The 17,277-nt window shown below is 38.2% G+C and overlaps 1 protein-coding gene and 1 long non-coding RNA gene across 2 annotated transcripts in view; both read left to right on the forward strand.

The window, feature by feature from the left end:
• The first annotated feature begins 4,990 nt into the window (after positions 1-4,990).
• LOC146451177 (uncharacterized) overlaps positions 4,991-17,277 on the forward strand; it is a 63,434-nt gene continuing 51,147 nt past the window's right edge. Inside the window, exons 1-2 of the long non-coding RNA XR_014860087.1 lie at positions 4,991-5,056; positions 6,110-6,196. This is a non-coding gene — a long non-coding RNA (uncharacterized LOC146451177). The remainder of the gene's footprint in view (positions 5,057-6,109; positions 6,197-17,277) is intronic.
• LOC146451178 (tetratricopeptide repeat protein 28-like) lies at positions 12,926-17,240 on the forward strand. The gene is made up of 2 exons (XM_085099517.1): positions 12,926-14,153; positions 14,514-17,240. The coding sequence occupies exons 1-2, from the start codon at positions 12,926-12,928 to the stop codon at positions 16,127-16,129; spliced, it is 2,844 nt and encodes a 947-aa protein (XP_084955643.1). The 3' UTR covers positions 16,130-17,240.

Here is a 17,277-nt window from a genome sequence, read left to right on the forward strand (position 1 = left end):
TCATGAATGGAAGTCCCTTGGAGTGAAATAATTAGCTAGAAGACCAATCTAAAAACATTTCAGACTTTCCTGGAAGCGGCGGAAGGGAGGTACTAAATAAAGTATCAGAGAGGGAAGGGGTGGACGTTAACTTCTTAATCTTTTCCATAAAAACGTTTACAGCAGTCCATTGGCCCCTGACGCTGAACAGAATGGTATGCCCCTCAATACCTCAAAGGTAGAGAAAAAGATTCCCTGCGCTGCCCAGTGCTACGTTGACGTTGTACTAAACCTTTCCGTTGTAATTTCTGTCAGAATTTCTGCCCACTTTCTACAACCCTTTCTCTTTGTTTGGAGTTTGGTTACTCTTCTCAGGGGTTCACATTCTATTTTTGCAAGCCCTGACAATATTATAATTTTAGATTTCGCTACCGTTTCGGTATCAAAGGCACTGAGCCCTTTGGGCCGAGTTTCAAATATTGCCCACTAATTGGGGTACTCCTTCCCCCCCCCCTCCCCCCCCCCCCTTCCTCCCTTCCACAAGCAGTCTCAAAAAGGAAGATCTCCCGCCAAACTGTTGAATTTTACAGCCCATAGGTTGGCTGATTTACCATAATTACTAAAAAATCATGACGCTTCTCTGAATCTGACTCAATCAAATACTTGGATTTTATCAAACTTTTGAAATATAGTAAAATATGTCAGTACATTAAATAAAAAAATAGTCTGTTACTGATCAAAGTATCTGTAAGGTTTATTTTGTAATAAAATTATTCTTAAATTATTTCATTGTCGACATTGCGACATTTCTCAGTTTATAAAACATGTTTCAGCGACACGTTCAAATGTCATCTTCAGTTCTGGAAGTGTACCTTACAATTTGTGTGCTTACAGATTTTTAAACAGAGTGATAAGTGTAAAAATATCAGGCACACCCAAATGTTCACTTCCGGATGGAAATATTCGTACAGAAAATCTACAGTTTTCTTCGACAAAATGTTAGTTCAAAATTTCCATACACTGGAAAAATAATTTCTTTCTTTTTGGAATCCTTCTGAGTATGTTTTCCGCAGTTTACGTTTAATACCCTATCACATAACCTTATCACCTGAATGAGTAACTTACAATTAGCCATTTTTTTTATATAACCATTTTGTAGCACGTATGTAAAAAAAAAAATAATTATAAATTGCCAGTTACAAATCACGGTACAAAAGAAATTATTCCTGTCATACTTGTACTATTTGCGACATGTGACGTCGTAAACAATGCTCAACTGGTTTCATAATACAGAGAAAGTCCTGGATTTTCAGTTTTTAAGGCGAGAAATTTAAACCTCAAAGCAAGTCACTTCTTTATCAGCAACAACAGTGAATAGACCAACAGTGCGAGGTAATTAAGTACAACGTCCTATAAAACCTTATTTTGTTTGGCTACTGAATGGCCTATATAATTTAACAGTTTTTTGTTAGGAGGACATTTAGTGTACGGTTTTTTTTATTTCATAAGACTACCGTTTACCTTCTAATGCAATAACAGTGTCTACCGCAACGAAAAGGCGAAAGAAGTAAAATTGTGTAATGCGCTTCATAAACTGAATCAAACTGGCGTAATACATGGTGAAGCATCGTAACGGCACGACTAATTGCAGTCAGAGCTCGCAAAATTTTGTTTGGCCGTGTTAACATGGTTGTCGTGTTACTAAAGTTAGGCTACAGATAAAAGGAGACGCGAGGAGAAATAAAAAAGATTTTCGCATTGCTTGCACTACGAATTAAAACTTAGACATCACCGATCCATAAGAAAACATGTTTCGACACATTCGAATGCCATCTTCAGGTATGGGAATGTATAAGTTACAATTTGTGTGCTTATAGATTATTTTTAAAGGGAGTGATAAGTATAAATAAACAATCAGGCGCAACCAAAGGTTCATTTCGATGGAAATCTGTTAGGATAGCCTTAATTGCCTCAGTAATCACCGAAAATCTACCGTTTTCTTCTTAAAAATGTCAGCGCAAAATGCCCATACATTGGAAAAACAATTCCTTTCTTTTTTTAATCTTCCTGTGTACGTTTTCCGCAGTTTCCAGTTGTCAGTTTACGTTTCATAATCCATCACATAACCTCATTACCTGAATGAGAAACATACAACTAGCAATTTTAGTTACCATTTTGCAGCACGCATGTAATAAAAGTTTTAAATCATGGTACAAAAAAACTATCATTAACTATTTCTGACACAAATACGACGTCGTCTTAAACATGTAATGCTCAACTGATTTCAAAATACAGAGCAAGTCCGGGATTTTCAGTTTTTAAGGCCGAGAAACTTCGAACTAAGTCACTTCTTTATCTGCAACAGCAGTCAATAGACCAACTTAGGGCGCGTTTTTTTATCCACAATTCTGGAATAAGAATGGTTGGTACGGAATGCTAGGAATAATTCGGATTGTCTGCATAAAAAAAACCCCGTCGGTCCTAGCCGAGTAAACATTGCGTAACAAATATGGCGGCCGACGAAGAGGCTGCCATTGCAGCCGTTATCGCAGCAATTTTCCTTGTACTTTTGGTACAATGAAATTAGAAGCAATGTTTCATTTTGTCCAAAAGTGTAACCTTATTTTTTCCCTTGTAGAGACGTATTTGAATCCGCAGCGCTCATCTCGCCGTCCGCATCTTGGATCAGTTTCATTCGCAACATTCTGTTCTTGAATGGAATGGCATTCTGTTCATTCCAAAATAAGAATGCGGAATAGAAAAACGCGCGCATTTTACATTCTGTCCATTCACATTCCAGAATTGTGAATAAAAAAACGCGCCCCAAGGAGGGCCTCGTGAATCATGGCCCTTGGTGATACCGGTTTTTCCATAAAATGTTTAAAATTTATATCATGTTTCAGACCAAAACGAATTAAAAGCCATAACCTTTGGCGCCGAACAAATCATATAGCTTGTATAGGGGATTACCTCCCTCCCCAAGGGTTTTCCCACTCAATATACATTTACTTTGCTTTTTTTAATTTTATTTCAAATTTGTGTTAGCAGAGTATACAACATGAGTAAAGCAATCCACAAAATATTAAATTCTGTAGTAATAACTGATTTTTGAGTTGCGAAAGTTGGAGCTGTCGTTTAATTTGTAAAAATATTGTCCTACTTATCAAAGGCAATATTAATTTGTAGTTCATCAATCTCTTACGCAGCCACGATTTGGGTCGTCTATTTGTTTTGTAAATGGTTGAAAATTAACTCGGCTCTCGCGATTGTTGTTGTTGGTTTGTTTTGTTTGGCTTTTTTTATTGTAATAATAATTGTTTTCACTCTCATCAAACTAGCCTCAGTTGTCGCAATGAATAATTTCGCAGAAGACATGTAAATGACTCACAGAGTGGTCGCTTTAGAAATCAGGAAAAGCGTCTATCAAAAAGTTGTGTTTCTTTCCTTGTACTCTTCGATTTTTTTGTTTGTTCTTCCATGGCTATGATGTGTAAACAATTATTTAAACCGTTTATCAGAGATTTAAAGACATGTTTGTGTAAGCTAATACAGATTGGTCTGTTCGGATGCTAGTTACCTGAAAATTTTAACTTGCGAAAATTTGCTAACAGTTGTTGCAGGTTTCACCATAATCATGGCTGATGCTTTTCCGCAATTCTGACGACATATTTGCCCCTTCGAAAACAAAAGGACTGAATAGTTTTTTCAGTGTTAGAAAACTGAAAAAGATTTTCTTAAGGCTAAAGAGACCTTCTCTGATATGTGCGGTATATCTAAATGGACATTTCAAAGGAACAGATATCCGCTGAAATGAACTTTGGGTGGCTCTAACTATAAATTCGTGTCATTTATTTTATCTACTTTTTATCAAATTTGCTTCTGTTGATATTGTATTTCTTAAATTATTGTTTATTGTAAGAGCATTGAGATTTTTATGTAATGCGCCATTATTATTATTATTATTATTATTATTATTATTATTATTATTATTATTATTATTATTTAATTTGTCTTTATATATGTGTATTTATAAATACAACAGTATTTTGTGTTCATGATTTTAATTTAGTTCGTGTGTGTATTTGTCTCCTTTTTGTTTCCAGTTCTTTTGGTTTCTTGTTTTTTTTTCTAATTGCCCGGTCTGAAGTTCATGAAGGACTGGGTCCTAGTTCATACATTGTCCAAATTGTGTCAAATGAAGAAATGAACCCCTTTACCAGAAAGATCACATTAGTGAGTTTACCATGCAGGTTAAGTCATGTCGCATTTTGTAGTAACCAGGCTGTGATCTGTCAAAGATCGCCCAAATTCCATACAAATGTCTCTACTTTTGAGATGGCGTCCCCCAAATTCTCTGATATAAAGTTTCTAATGAATTTTTCTGATTTTTGAAACCCTTCTGCATGGTTGTCATCTAGCAACAGAATCACAATCTTGGTAAACTGTGACGGGCTCAAATTTCTGATTAAATGAAACGTTAAAAACTCGTTCCCACTCTGCTTTTAAACTCCGGAACGGGCAATTACTTGATCATTCTAAGCAATAAGCTTATGACAACTTTCTGACTCATTCAACTAATTCCAGGTTGCTTCTAAAGATATTTTGGCTGTCGTGATATAGCATTATACGTAATCTGACAACTGGAAACTGAAAACCTTCTCAGAAGGCTCCGTACAACATCCACCATCACGGTTTCTGATTTAGTAATGAAAGATGGCGGATGTCATCCGAATATATAGTTAAGTTTTCTGCAGTCTCCAATTGTCAGTTTTCGTTTAAACCCTATCATAAAGCCATTTCATCTGGATGAATAACTTAAAATCCGCCACTTTTTGATAACTACAGTTGCCATTTTGCAGTACGTATAATTTATGTAATAAAATAATCGTAACTTTGTAAGTTGTAAATCGCGGTATTGTTGTTGTACTATTTGTGACACATCACATCGTAAACAATACCCATCTGTTTTCATATATAATTCATAGCAAATCTTGGATTGTCAGATTTTAAGGGAGAGAAAGTTTAAACCAAGTCACTTCTTTATCTGCAGCAACAGTGAATAGACCAACGGTGCGAGGTAAGTACAACTATAGCCGAATTTTTATTTGTTATTCTGAGTCTGCTGAATAGCCCATATAATTACCGGGCTACAAAAACACTCCAAGAACATTTCAACAAAATACTGTGTTCCCTGGTAATTTTATAGCCTTTTTTTACATATTTGTATGAGCTAATTAGTTTAGCTTGAGCTGTAATTTAAGTTGCAGAGAGTTTAGGAAACGGAACTGGATTTATTTCCCGAATCCGCTGTTGCCTAGCTGCAGGCTTCACGTAGCCGGAAAATGCTAGCTGGCGACATTTTGTATTTTTGTCGTTGCCCATCCGAAAACAAAAGAAATTAGTTTCCAGTGAAACGAAAAACGTTAACCTGAGATTCTGCCAAAGAAACCATAGTTTAGATTTTCCTTCAAACTAAATTCAGAGGCGCTCGGGAACAAATATCATGAACCAATGGGTATACCCTTGTCAGGGTACCCTAGTTTTACATCATGATTAGAAGCCAGAAAAAGCTCCGTCGTTAATTTGTAAAATTTATTGGACCATTGTTTGCTTTCTAGAGTTATATTATTGTAACCTAGTAACACAATTTCAAGAAGTATTACTTTTCGGTAAAATGCTCAGTTTTTGTTCGGACGAAAACATTTTCGGACACTTTTTCTTCAGTCAACCGAACATTTTTGTGATTAGAGTATGACGTCGTAAATTATATTCAACTTTTTTTGGTTTCAGAGAAAGATCCCGTTTTCACTCTCTAAGGTAAGAAATTTTGAACCAAGAAACTCCGTTTCCTTCAACAACAGTGAATACAGCAAAAGAGCGAGGTTAGTAAAATTAATTTAAGTAGAAGAAAATCGACAGCCCATCAGTTACGACAATTTCGATCGTTTGTTTAGTTTATCCTTACGCTGGTTATTTTCAGTGTAATGTTATTGTTTACCCAGAAAAGGCGCAAGGAGGGCCGTACGAACGGTAAAATGTTCGGACTAAGATTTTTTTCGACCGAACATTATTTTTTGTGATTAGACTGTATGACGTTGTAAAATCAGTATTCAACTTTTTTCGGTTTCAGGGAAAGCTCCTGTTTTCATTCCTTATGAAATTTTGAACCAAGAAACTCCCTTTCCTTCAACGACAGTAAATACACCAAAAAAGTGAGGTTAGTAATTAGTAATAATTTATTTTGTTAAGCTAATTGGACTATAATTTATTTGTCGGGACATTGACAGCGCATTAGTTACGGCAAACTCGTCCGGGGTGTGGGGTGGGGGGACTCTCATATGTCGGGGGCGGGGATGCTGGTCGGAAGTTTTGAATTAAACCCCTTAAGCAGACCAATCTGGGCATGGCCTAAACTCTTTTCACCCCCTAAAAGAGACCATTTTAAAACATAGACAAATAAAAACTGCAGTAACTTTTCGAGTGCAACCCTAATCGAGACCTTCACGGCTAAATATAATGGCGTTTTACCCAGAACACCCTAAGTGAGACCAAAATCCGAAATTCACACCCCTAAGTAATACGAGTATTCCCCCCCCCCCCCCCCACCCCGCAAACTTGATTGTTTATTTATTTTATTGCACCGCTGTTCGGCTGCTTTCTAGTGTGTAATTTCACTGTTTACCGTGAAAAAGTGAAAGAGGGAGAATTGTTTAATGTGCTTTACAAACTGAATCCAACTTTAAATTTCTCATATCAATAGAAAACAATGAAAAACCGTTAAAGTGGGAAGTGTCATGAGGTTTTTAATCTCTTTTGTTGAAAATGCTGAAATAAGATCTTCAATTAGCTAGAGAAAAATTTTAGAACAACGAGAGGAAATAAATCAACTCAATTATGAAAAGGAACAACTCGTGATCTCTTCTAGTGCATTTTGGAAACAAAAATGCGAGAACTTGAAAAACTTTAGTCTAACATTTTTTAAGCTTCAATCCATTTCAACCTACTCTGTCTCTGGCCAGAGGCACTAATCAACAGTTTATATAATACACTGGGAAGATAATTTATAACAAAAGTAGACACTTATTTTTTGTTTCTGTTAACAGATAAACATTTTTGGGGTTCTGAAATGACATCGAATTCGTACGATACTTCCCCTATAAATTTTGGTCATATAAACACAGGTAGCCCAAGCTCTACGATTTGTGTTGACCAGTGCAACGTAAACACCAGCGTTACGTAATTTGAGCATCAAGATGACCATGGTGTAATAGCGAAATTATAAGGGTTTCATTGAAGGGAGAAAAACTATCGAATTTGAAGGGAGTATATAGAGAGAAGCTGCTGGAAGCCAGATAAAGCCATGTAACTGACTGAGTCAGTGGTCGTTTTTGAGAGCGTCTACCAAAATATGGCCATTTTTTTCTCCATGTACTCTTCGATTTTTTTGTTTGCTACTATGCTATAATGTTTCAGCAATTATTTAAGATGTTAATATAACAATTACATTTCTGCCCTTTTAAAGGCATATTCAGCTAAAGCTAACAGAGATTGGTTTATTTGAATGCCCTATAGTTAGCTGAAATTTTTAACTATTAAAAACGTGCTAGCACTTGTTGCAGGTTTTTAGGAAAGTGCTAGGTGTTAACGACATATTTGCCCTCTCGCGAACGAAACGAAAGGAATTAGTTTTTTCAGCGTTACGAAAGATCATTCGAACAGATATCCACCTAAATGAACCTTTGGGTGGCTCTGACTGTAACCTTGTATAATTATATTTTGCCTTTTTATACATGATTTATAAATACAATAGTGTTTTGTGTGTGTATATGCATCCTTTTTGGTTCCCTCTTGTTTTGGTTTCTTTGTTTTTCAAATACTCATTCTAGCCAGTATGACAACTTTCTGACTCACTCAACTGATTTAGCTTCTAAAGGTATTTTGGATTTCTTAATATAGTATTAAATGTAAAGTGATCATGACAACTGGAAACTGAAAACGCGCGCAGGAAGTTTCGTATGACGTCTGCTACTGAACTGAGTCTAGTGAATGGCCTATACTGATTTCAGACCCACCCAGCGACACCATTGAGCTGTTCTCTCCTCTGTTCTCAGCTGCTCCTGTATTGTGAAACAGTCTGCCTGCAGGTGTCAGGACATCGATAACGTTTTGGCTTTTAAATGGACAATAAAGACTTATTTATTTAGGAAGGCTTTTGCCTGTTATTAGATTAAATACTTTTAGATTATGAATTTTAGGTATTCTTAAGTATATTTTATTGTAATTATAATTCGTAGTTATAGTTGTGCGGCGCATTTGATCATATTTAGATGTTAATTTGCGCCTAATAAGTAATAAATTATTTAACAATTATTCCATGAGCGCGCGTTGGATATGAGATGGTAAATAGCTGAAATAGCCAACGAGCCGAAATAGCCGAGTTGGCTATAACTTATCTCATATCCCCTAAGCGCGAATGGAATAATTGTTTTATTAAATTCTCCGCGTTTGGATATTGCTGTTGAAGTTTACTAAATTTTATTTCAAGTAAAATTCTTTTAAATTAAAACGACCGGATGTTGAGGCAACTTCCGACCAAAGCGCGCGAAACACTGAATGATCACATGACACGCGCAGCTCTTTGCAAACGGAGTTGAATGAAAAATCGAAAGCGAAGAAAATCGGACACAGTCGGACATCTAAAATTCAAGAAACGTTTAGATGTACGAGTTACCACCTTTCTGAGACTAGCATTCAAGTGCTTTTGAAGTTCCAGCTCATCGAGAAGCGTAATAGTTGTGCACATTTGAGCAAATGTTTTGCTGTGTGGTGCCGAGCGAAGGAAGGGATCAAGGACGGTTTTTTTTTATGCTGAACTGAATTGCTCGCGGACGATTTAAAACACTTCAGACAAGTCCAAGTGTACTAGTTACAACCTAACTAAGACAAGCATTCAGTGCAAGTTTTTAAACTTCAAGGTTATCGAGAGGCGTTAGAGCTGTGCACATTTGTGCAAATTTTTTGTCGAGTGGTGCCGAGCGACGGAAACGAACATTATGGCCGCCGCTCGTAAATGCGTAAAAACATAAAGACAGGCATAAAGCTCTTCCTGAGAAATTTCTTCGATCGTTTTTATCCTCTTACCGCCAGGATTTGCAAGCCATCCTGAAATTTTTGAAGGTAACCGATTGTTATTGTTGTTGTGATGTGATCTAAATCGTAAAATCTTGCAATTTTAAAGATTTTAAAAGAAACTTCAGAGACACTTACCATTAAATAGTGTCATACCGAACTTTGTGGCTTTAATTGTAGTTGTTATATTGAGATGGCATAGTCTCACTGGTATTTCTTTCTTTGCTTTTTTTTCTTTTTTTCTCCATTTTTCCGAGGAAACTTTCGCTTCCCACCGAAAAAAAAATTTAGCTTAGCGACACCGGGGGCAATCGTTTTCCATATAAGGTCAAACTGCGGTATATGAGCTAATAACCGGGATTTAGTGAACCAATCAGAACGCCAGAAATGCATTATCCGAGGCTGAGAATTTAATAATGTTGTTTAGTTCTTTTCATTTGAGTTTACAAAGCTTCTGACACTGTTAAAGGACCACTTATCATATTTTTTTGTGGTGAACTTATGTACCATGATACAGCGGATACAACTTTTTTTCCTGAAGGTAAGCGAAAAAGAGTGATTATAAGTTAAATTCGATTAACAGAAATTGACTTAAAAGACTTTCTTGAGTGTGAAAGCGGCCGCGGTAAATAACAATGAGCTTAAATTCCAATAAATTATAGCATCTTCAAAGCAAAAGGATCTGTTTCTTTTCTGATGTCTCTTATCTCTAGAAAAAATTGCTCCAAGAGCTCTGCTGCGTTCTCTTTCATGGCTCAGCTCTGTCAATTTGATCTTCTTGTCGTAGCGCCGAACGGCAGATTCGGTAATTTTTACAGTATTCTTCGCGGCTTGGTTTCTTTCAAATTTCTAAATCTCCACGGCATCTAAGCTGGGATAACAATGCTCTGTTTTCGTTTTTGGATACTAGTATGGTTGCTTTATTTATCCTTGCTTCTGGTTGTGAGGTTTATTCATCACTGTTTTCATGTCGTTGTTTTTGTCTCGGCGGTATCAAATTTTAAATAAAATTTGCTGGTAAAATATTCAAACCTACTAGCTTGTCTATTTCATCAATGGTAGGTGCTTTATGGACTGTAAAGTTTTGCATTGACGAAAAAATTAAAGCCAAAAATCAAATAACCCACTCCGAGAAAAAAATTGGCGCACGAATATTACGATGGCCACAGTTTAACAGAAGTAAGAATTTCTCTTTCAATCAGCGCACGGTTTGTACTTTATCCGTTTACTCTCTTCAACAAAATGTCAGTATAGCGATAGAGAACTAAATTTGATTTTGAGACGGCATTACGGCTTTATAACGACGGCGTTAGGAGAAAATACATCCTGTATTGGGCGGAGTCGCGAAGCGACGGAGCCCAAGACGGAATATATATTCTCCCAACTAGCTGCCATTATAAAGCCGTAATGCCGTCTCAAAATCGAATTTAGCTTATAGTATTGAAGGGAAGAGACGGTGTATTACGCTCCAAACCGTAGAAGTTGAAATTCCATGACACGAGTGTCTCCCACGATAAAAATAGTATTTTTTTTTCTCATGGCGGCGTTTAGAAATGAGTTCAGAGTTCTTGTTCTAAAGTGCTGTCTTGTTGGCTTTAATTAGATAAAATTGAAAAATAAATAGAGAGAAAACTGGTAACGGGAAAAACAGGATAGGAAAAGAAAAATTTAAGAAAAATAAATCAAGTGTGAAGATTATTTGAATATTGCAGCGTGAACCACTTTTAATTTATTCACATTCTTTTATGCATTGATTCGAAGCTCCAAGCACGCGATAGGCATGCGCCTCCAAACCAAAAACGAACAGACAAACAATCACGCAAACATAAAAAAATTTTTATACTTCTTCCGTAACCACAAGATATTAACCCCGTAGAGAGCTATAATGGCTCCCTTGTTTTCAGTTGTAGTTGTTGGTGCAGCTCTGTCCTCTGTAAAACAAATCTATGCGACACAAGAGGAAGAAAACCTCTGAGCATATCTTCCCTGACACCAGCCGTAATCGACGAAATGGCCAAGTGATATTTTTGGCGCGAAGATATCTTTGATTCCTTTCCACGTAACGAACGTTGGCAATTTATCTTTACTTTTTCATTTCCTATCAGTTGCCTTTTCTTACGTTGTCCAATTTTATTTCCCTTTACTCGTTTGTTCTTTCTTTTTATATTTATTTATATATTTTATTACTTTTTTTAACCTGTGGACTTTTTTGTCGTTACTCGTTTTCTCGTCATTCGTTACTCTGTCTAGTTACACTCATAATCAGAAGAAATCCTCGTAGAATTAAAGATTAATTTTCAGTACTCGGTCTTTATGACTTGTTTTTGCCGTAAAGCTATTTATGATGTTCCGTCTATTAAAGAGTAATTTTCTTGGCACTGTCGTTTTGTTTCTCCCGCTGCTGTTCAGTATAATTTGGTCTCTTTTATCATGCTCTGTCCTGCTATTTTTTCCGTTGGTCTACACTGATATTTCGGCTGTTACTCGTGCTCTCAGTGATTCTCTATTACGATGAGCTTTGCTCATTCGTCGCCTGCTTTCTTGGTTTATTTTTCTGTCGCTCTCTTCCTCTTCTTTACTACATTTGTAGACACATTCAATAAATACATAAAAGAAGTTTCTATTTTGTTGTCTTCAAAATGTCTTTTGTCTTTCTAAAACGCAGTCGGACATGCAACTTCCCGCAAACGGACTGACGGACTGTGACGTCATGACCAGAGCCAAAATTTCTCGCATCGATAGGTTACTATATTTTCTTACCCAGGGTGCTCCACGCGTGCGCTTTTAAAACCAGCAATCACCACAGTAGTTAAATGAATTCTTGGTCCCTGTCCTCAGTCGCCAGATACACATAAAGACAAATTGGCAATGCTTAAAATTAGACGTTGCTTTGTAATGTACCATTTGCAGTGATCAAGTTACTATTGGAAACAATAATTTAAGCTCATTCCTCGCGAAGCGAGGGCCGAAGGCCCGAGCGTAGCGAGGTTAATAAATTTGTCGAGCCGAGCCGGCCCGAGCGGAGCTAAGCCGCGCGAATTCGAGCGAAAAATATATTTATATATATATATATATGTTTATATCTTTGAAGGTGTCCGCACTTGAATGACGTCAGACTGTCTGGCGTCGTCTGAAAAAAATTTGCATACATCGGAAAAAATATGCGTGCATGATCAAATTTCAACTGCAATGTTCATCAATATTCACTGGATACAGAACTATCTCTCCAGAATCTTTTCCCTTTCTTTTAGAAATCTTTTTTTGTGAAAGATTGCACTGAAGAAATTACACGTTTTGTGGCCGCGGTAAAATAATTTTCCGTGGGAAATAAATTCATCGAACACGACAGCGCTGCACGCCCGTTGTACATTTCATCGCGTCAGAAATAGATTTTTAACCGCAAACTAGCCTGTGGAACTACGAAAAGACCATGCTCATCAAAATAGTTGCTATGTTCAGAAACCTTTTAATCTCCTCATTTGATGCTACAACACGAAAGAGGGCTTTCCACCCAGCCCCAGCTTCGCGAGGTTTTGCGATTCACGTATTTCTAGTTCAGCGATTGATCATATAGTACTAATTACCCTCGGGTTAGGGACGGTGGTAGATTTCTGCTTTATATCGTCCTTGACATTTGGAGATTTCCTCATAATACTGTGCAAATGCCTGGGGGTTACGAGATTCGTCCTCACACCGCCACCACCACCCTCATGGCCGTTGATACGTGCATTACATTTCTTTATAACTCTTCAGTTCTTGGGATCAGTACATCATTTCACTCACTGTTTTCTCTCTGTAGTTTGTAGAAACGACAATTATGGGCAGCACTAAAAAAGTTGTGCAAGTAATCAACACTGCTACACATGTGGCCAACTTCCTTTACAAAACCGGTCGCACTCTCAAAGCCATCGAATTATCCAAGGAACGCTTGATTCTCCTCAACAACATCCAAATGACGAATACCTTCGTTCCTATCAGTGACCACACAAGTGCAATAGAAGGCGATAAAATGCACCGCCAGTGTGATCAAAAATACAAAGAACTAATGCAAATATTTGAACAGGGAAATTTGTATCAAGAACAAGGTATGTGTCAAAAATCGAAAGATCTTTACTTGAAAGCACTCAGCATCGCAATAGAATTTGGTCACAAACAGGGAGAAGCAGCATGTTACAATAGCTTGGGAATTACGTTTGGAAATCTAGGTCAATTTGTCAAGGCGGAGGAATATCTTCAGAAATCACTGCAGATTATAAGAGAAATTGGAGACAAAAACGGAGAATCGACAGGTTACATAAATCTGGGAATTGTGTTTCAATCTTTCGGTAAATATGTTAAGGCGGAAGAATATCTTCAGACAGCACTTCAGATCAGCAGAGAAATTGGTGACAAACACGGAGAAGCGGCATGTTACGGAAGCCTGGGAAATGTGTTTCATTCTCTCGGTGAATATGTCAAGGCGGAAGAATATTTCCAGAAAGCACTTCGGATCAGCAGAGAAATTGGTGACAAAAACGGAGAAGCGGCATGTTACGGAGGCCTGGGAATTGTGTTTAATTCTCTCGGTGAATATGTCAAGGCGGAAGAATATCTTCAGAGAGCGCTTCAGATCAAAAGAGAAATTGGTGACAAAAACGGAGAATCAACATGTTACGGAAACCTGGGAAATGCGTCTCTACGTCTCGGTAAATATGTCAAGGCGGAAGAATATCATCAGAAAGCACTTCAGATCAGCAGAGAAACTGGTGACAAAAACGCAGAAGCAGCATGTTACGGAGAGCTGGGAAATGTGTTTCAATCTCTCGGTGAACATGTCAAGGCGGAAGAACATTTTCAGAAAGCACTTCAGATCAAAACAGAAATTGGTGACAAAAACGGAGAAGCGGCATCTTACGGAAGCCTGGGAAATGTGTTTCAATCTCTCGGTGAATATGTCAAGGCGGAAGAATATCTTCAGAAAGCACTTCAGATCAGAACAGAAATTGGTGACAAACGCGGAGAATCAGATTGCTACATAAGCCTAGGAAACGTGTTTCAATCTCTCGGTGAATATGTCAAGATGGAAGAATATCTTCAAAAAGCACTTCAGATCAAAGGAGAAATTGGTGACAAAAATGGAGAATCAACATGTTACGTAAACCTGGGAAGTGTGAATGAATCTCTCGGTGAACATGTGAAGGCGGTAGAATATCTTCAGAAAGCACTTCAGATCAAAAGAGAAATTGGTGACAAAAACGGAGAATCAAAATGTTACCTAAACCTGGGAAGAGTGAATGAATCTCTCGGTGAACATGTCAAGGCGGAAGAATTTCATCAGAAAGCACTTCAGATCAGCAGAGAAATTGGTGACAAAGACGGAGAAGCAACATGCTACGTAGAGCTAGGAAATACGCTTTTTTCTGCAGGTGAATATTTGAAGGCTAAACAATATCACGAGAAGGGATTTGCACTTAGTTACGAGACTGGAAATATTGATCTGCAGCTTAACAGTCACCTTGGACTTGCATCAGACACTTTGGTTTTGACTGGAAACATAGGCGATGCTGTTTCGAGTCTCCTTGCAAGCATTGAAAAGTGTGAGGAAATGAGAATTCATTTAAGAGCCAATGATCAATTTAAGATTTCTTTTTTAGACAAGAACGCTCCTGCATACAAACACCTCAGCCGTTTGTTTTTGATGACGGGGAAATTTCATAAAGCACTTTGCACGCAAGAACTCGGACGGGCTAGAGCCCTGGCAGACTTAATGTCAGCTCAGTACTCTGTGGAACAACAAACATCAGTGAATCCACGGTCGTGGTTTAACATTGAAACGATTGAGACAAAAGAAAGTAACTGTTCTTGTTTATACATCACCTGTAACTGCCACCAATTATTACTGTGGGTTATTAAGCCAAACAAAACCATTCATTTTCGACTAAAACAAGTGAACGACCATTTTGGAAGCAAAAAGGAAAGCAGGCCTGTAGATAAAATTTTCAATGACATCATCTTTAGGAAATTTCATTTCCAGCTCACTCAAGAACACTGCGAAGACCGATCACTGTTTCCTTCAAACATTGCTTACGTGAAACATGCGTCTCCTTGGGATGGTGACGAACCCGCAGTTTTACGTCCAGTAGAAGAAGACGGAGACGACGAAAGCCAGTATGTTGATCCGCCGAATCTCTCTCAGTGTTACAAAATGATTATCGGTCCTGTTGTTGACTTACTTGTGGAGCCCGAAATCATCATTGTTCCTGATAGCGTCCTATGCAAAGTTCCTTTTTCCGCGTTCAAGGATGAAAATGATAAGTATTTATCCGAGACCTTTAGGATCCGCATTGCTCCTTCTTTGACGACTCTCAGGCTGATTCAGGAAAGTCCAGAAGATTATCACAGTCAGACTGGTGTACTGATAGTGGGTGAGCCTAAGATTGGTCAGGTGTTTCACAAGGGACGTCGTGTGAAATTATGTCCGTTGCCTGGCGCAAAAGAGGAAGCAGAGATGGTTGCCCGACTGCTGGGAGCTCAGCCGTTGTTAGGAGAACATGCAACCAAGGAGGCAGTTCTTCAGCGAATACACTCAGTTGGTCTGATACATTTCGCTGCCCACGGTGACGCCGAAAGAGGAGAAATTGCTCTCGCTGCTCCACGCTCTTTTGAAGGGATTCCACAAGAAGAACACTACCTATTAACAATGGCTGAAATTTCTCAAGTTCGTCTAAGAGCCAAACTGGTAGTCCTTAGCTGCTGTCACAGTGCACGTGGACAGATTAGATCAGAGGGAGTTGTTGGAATAGCCCGCGCCTTCTTAGGCTCCGGTGCACGTTCCGTTTTGGTTGCTTTATGGGCCATAGAGGACCTGGCAACAAAGCAGTTCATGAGTCGTTTCTACGAACACCTGGTTCATGGTGAAAGTGCCAGTGAATCTCTTCACCAGACCATGAAGTGGATGAGAGATAACGGCTTTGCAGAAGTGAGACAATGGGCACCTTTTGTGCTAATTGGAGATAACGTGACATATGATTTTGGAAAGTAAAGGTCAGTTTTAATCGATTTTTTGACATTACGGATTTAAAATAAGTTCAGAAAATGCTAATACACGTCTTGAGAGGCTTATTGTTTCTGACTAAACAGAGTCATGGATGGGCAATTCTCCTGACTGAAGGGAACTTATTTCTTTCTCCTGTTTATTACCATTCCCTATATCGCACACCATTTTGGGGAAACAGGGGTCGGTCCAGTACACGAAGTAAGAGAAATTACCTTTCGTTCCGTGTCTCGCAGAATATAGACAGAATCGTTGCAGTAATGCCTATGAGAACGCATTCTCTTTACCGTGTTACTTACCTGTGCGCGTTGACTTCAAAGCATATAATTGAGGGCCTTGCCTAAAAATATTCTTGTTTTTATTCAGATAGGTGCCACACCAAGACCGGGGAGAAGCTGGCAATTCGGCGCTATCCCGTTTAACCGGAAACCTGATAAACTGGGATAGAGATTTAAGTAAAGAAGAAGGAGTATATAGTGCGGATTGAAAACATCAAGGGATAAAGGCTTGAGGGATCCATTGGCGCTTGATCGTTGTCCTTCTTTCCACTTGGTTCCGGTTCTTGTTGTACATCTGTTTGTAGATATTAATAAGGCTTCTGTTATTTTAAAGTACGGAATGACTGCGCTTGCTGACTGCAGCTCCACTACTGATTAAGCGCCTCCCCCGAGTAAACACCTGACACGGGAGCAAAGATCCAAAGGAATCACTCTCAAATAAGCGCTACATTCTTCAAAGCTCTTACATGAAGCCTTTGAGCGGAAAGTGAACAACTATACAGTTCGTTTTAAACCCAGCGGTGGCCAATCGATTGAAATCAATATCAGAAATCAATCGATACAATTGATTTCAATCGATATCGATCACAGATTGCTATCGATTGATGTCGATATCGATCTTCGTTAAAGATCGATTGATACTGATTGTTATCGACAATCGGTTTATCGATTGATTATACCTCAGTGGTTAAACCTACTGCAAAGTAGACAGTCACGAGGACAGCTATTGTTCCTGTTGTTGTCCCTTTTGAAAAAAAGGAATAGTGAAGTCATGCTACTTTAGAAATGTTCTATTTTATCGAGTTTTAAGTAAGTGCGTGTTTGGCAAAAATACTCCTCAAGTAGGCAGTGCATCAA

This window comes from Pavona decussata, unplaced genomic scaffold, assembly GCF_977016875.1.
Source record: "Pavona decussata unplaced genomic scaffold, jaPavDecu1.1 SCAFFOLD_395, whole genome shotgun sequence".
Taxonomy (NCBI): Eukaryota; Metazoa; Cnidaria; class Anthozoa; order Scleractinia; family Agariciidae; genus Pavona; species Pavona decussata.

Coding starts and splice junctions, on each gene's coding strand:
- LOC146451178 (XM_085099517.1), top strand. CDS start 12,926: ATGGGCAGCACTAAAAAAGTTGTGCAAGTAATCAACACTGCTACACAT. Junction 14,154..14,513: donor AAACGTGTTTCAATCTCTCG/GTGAATATGTCA, acceptor TTTTTTCTGCAG/GTGAATATTTGAAGGCTAAA.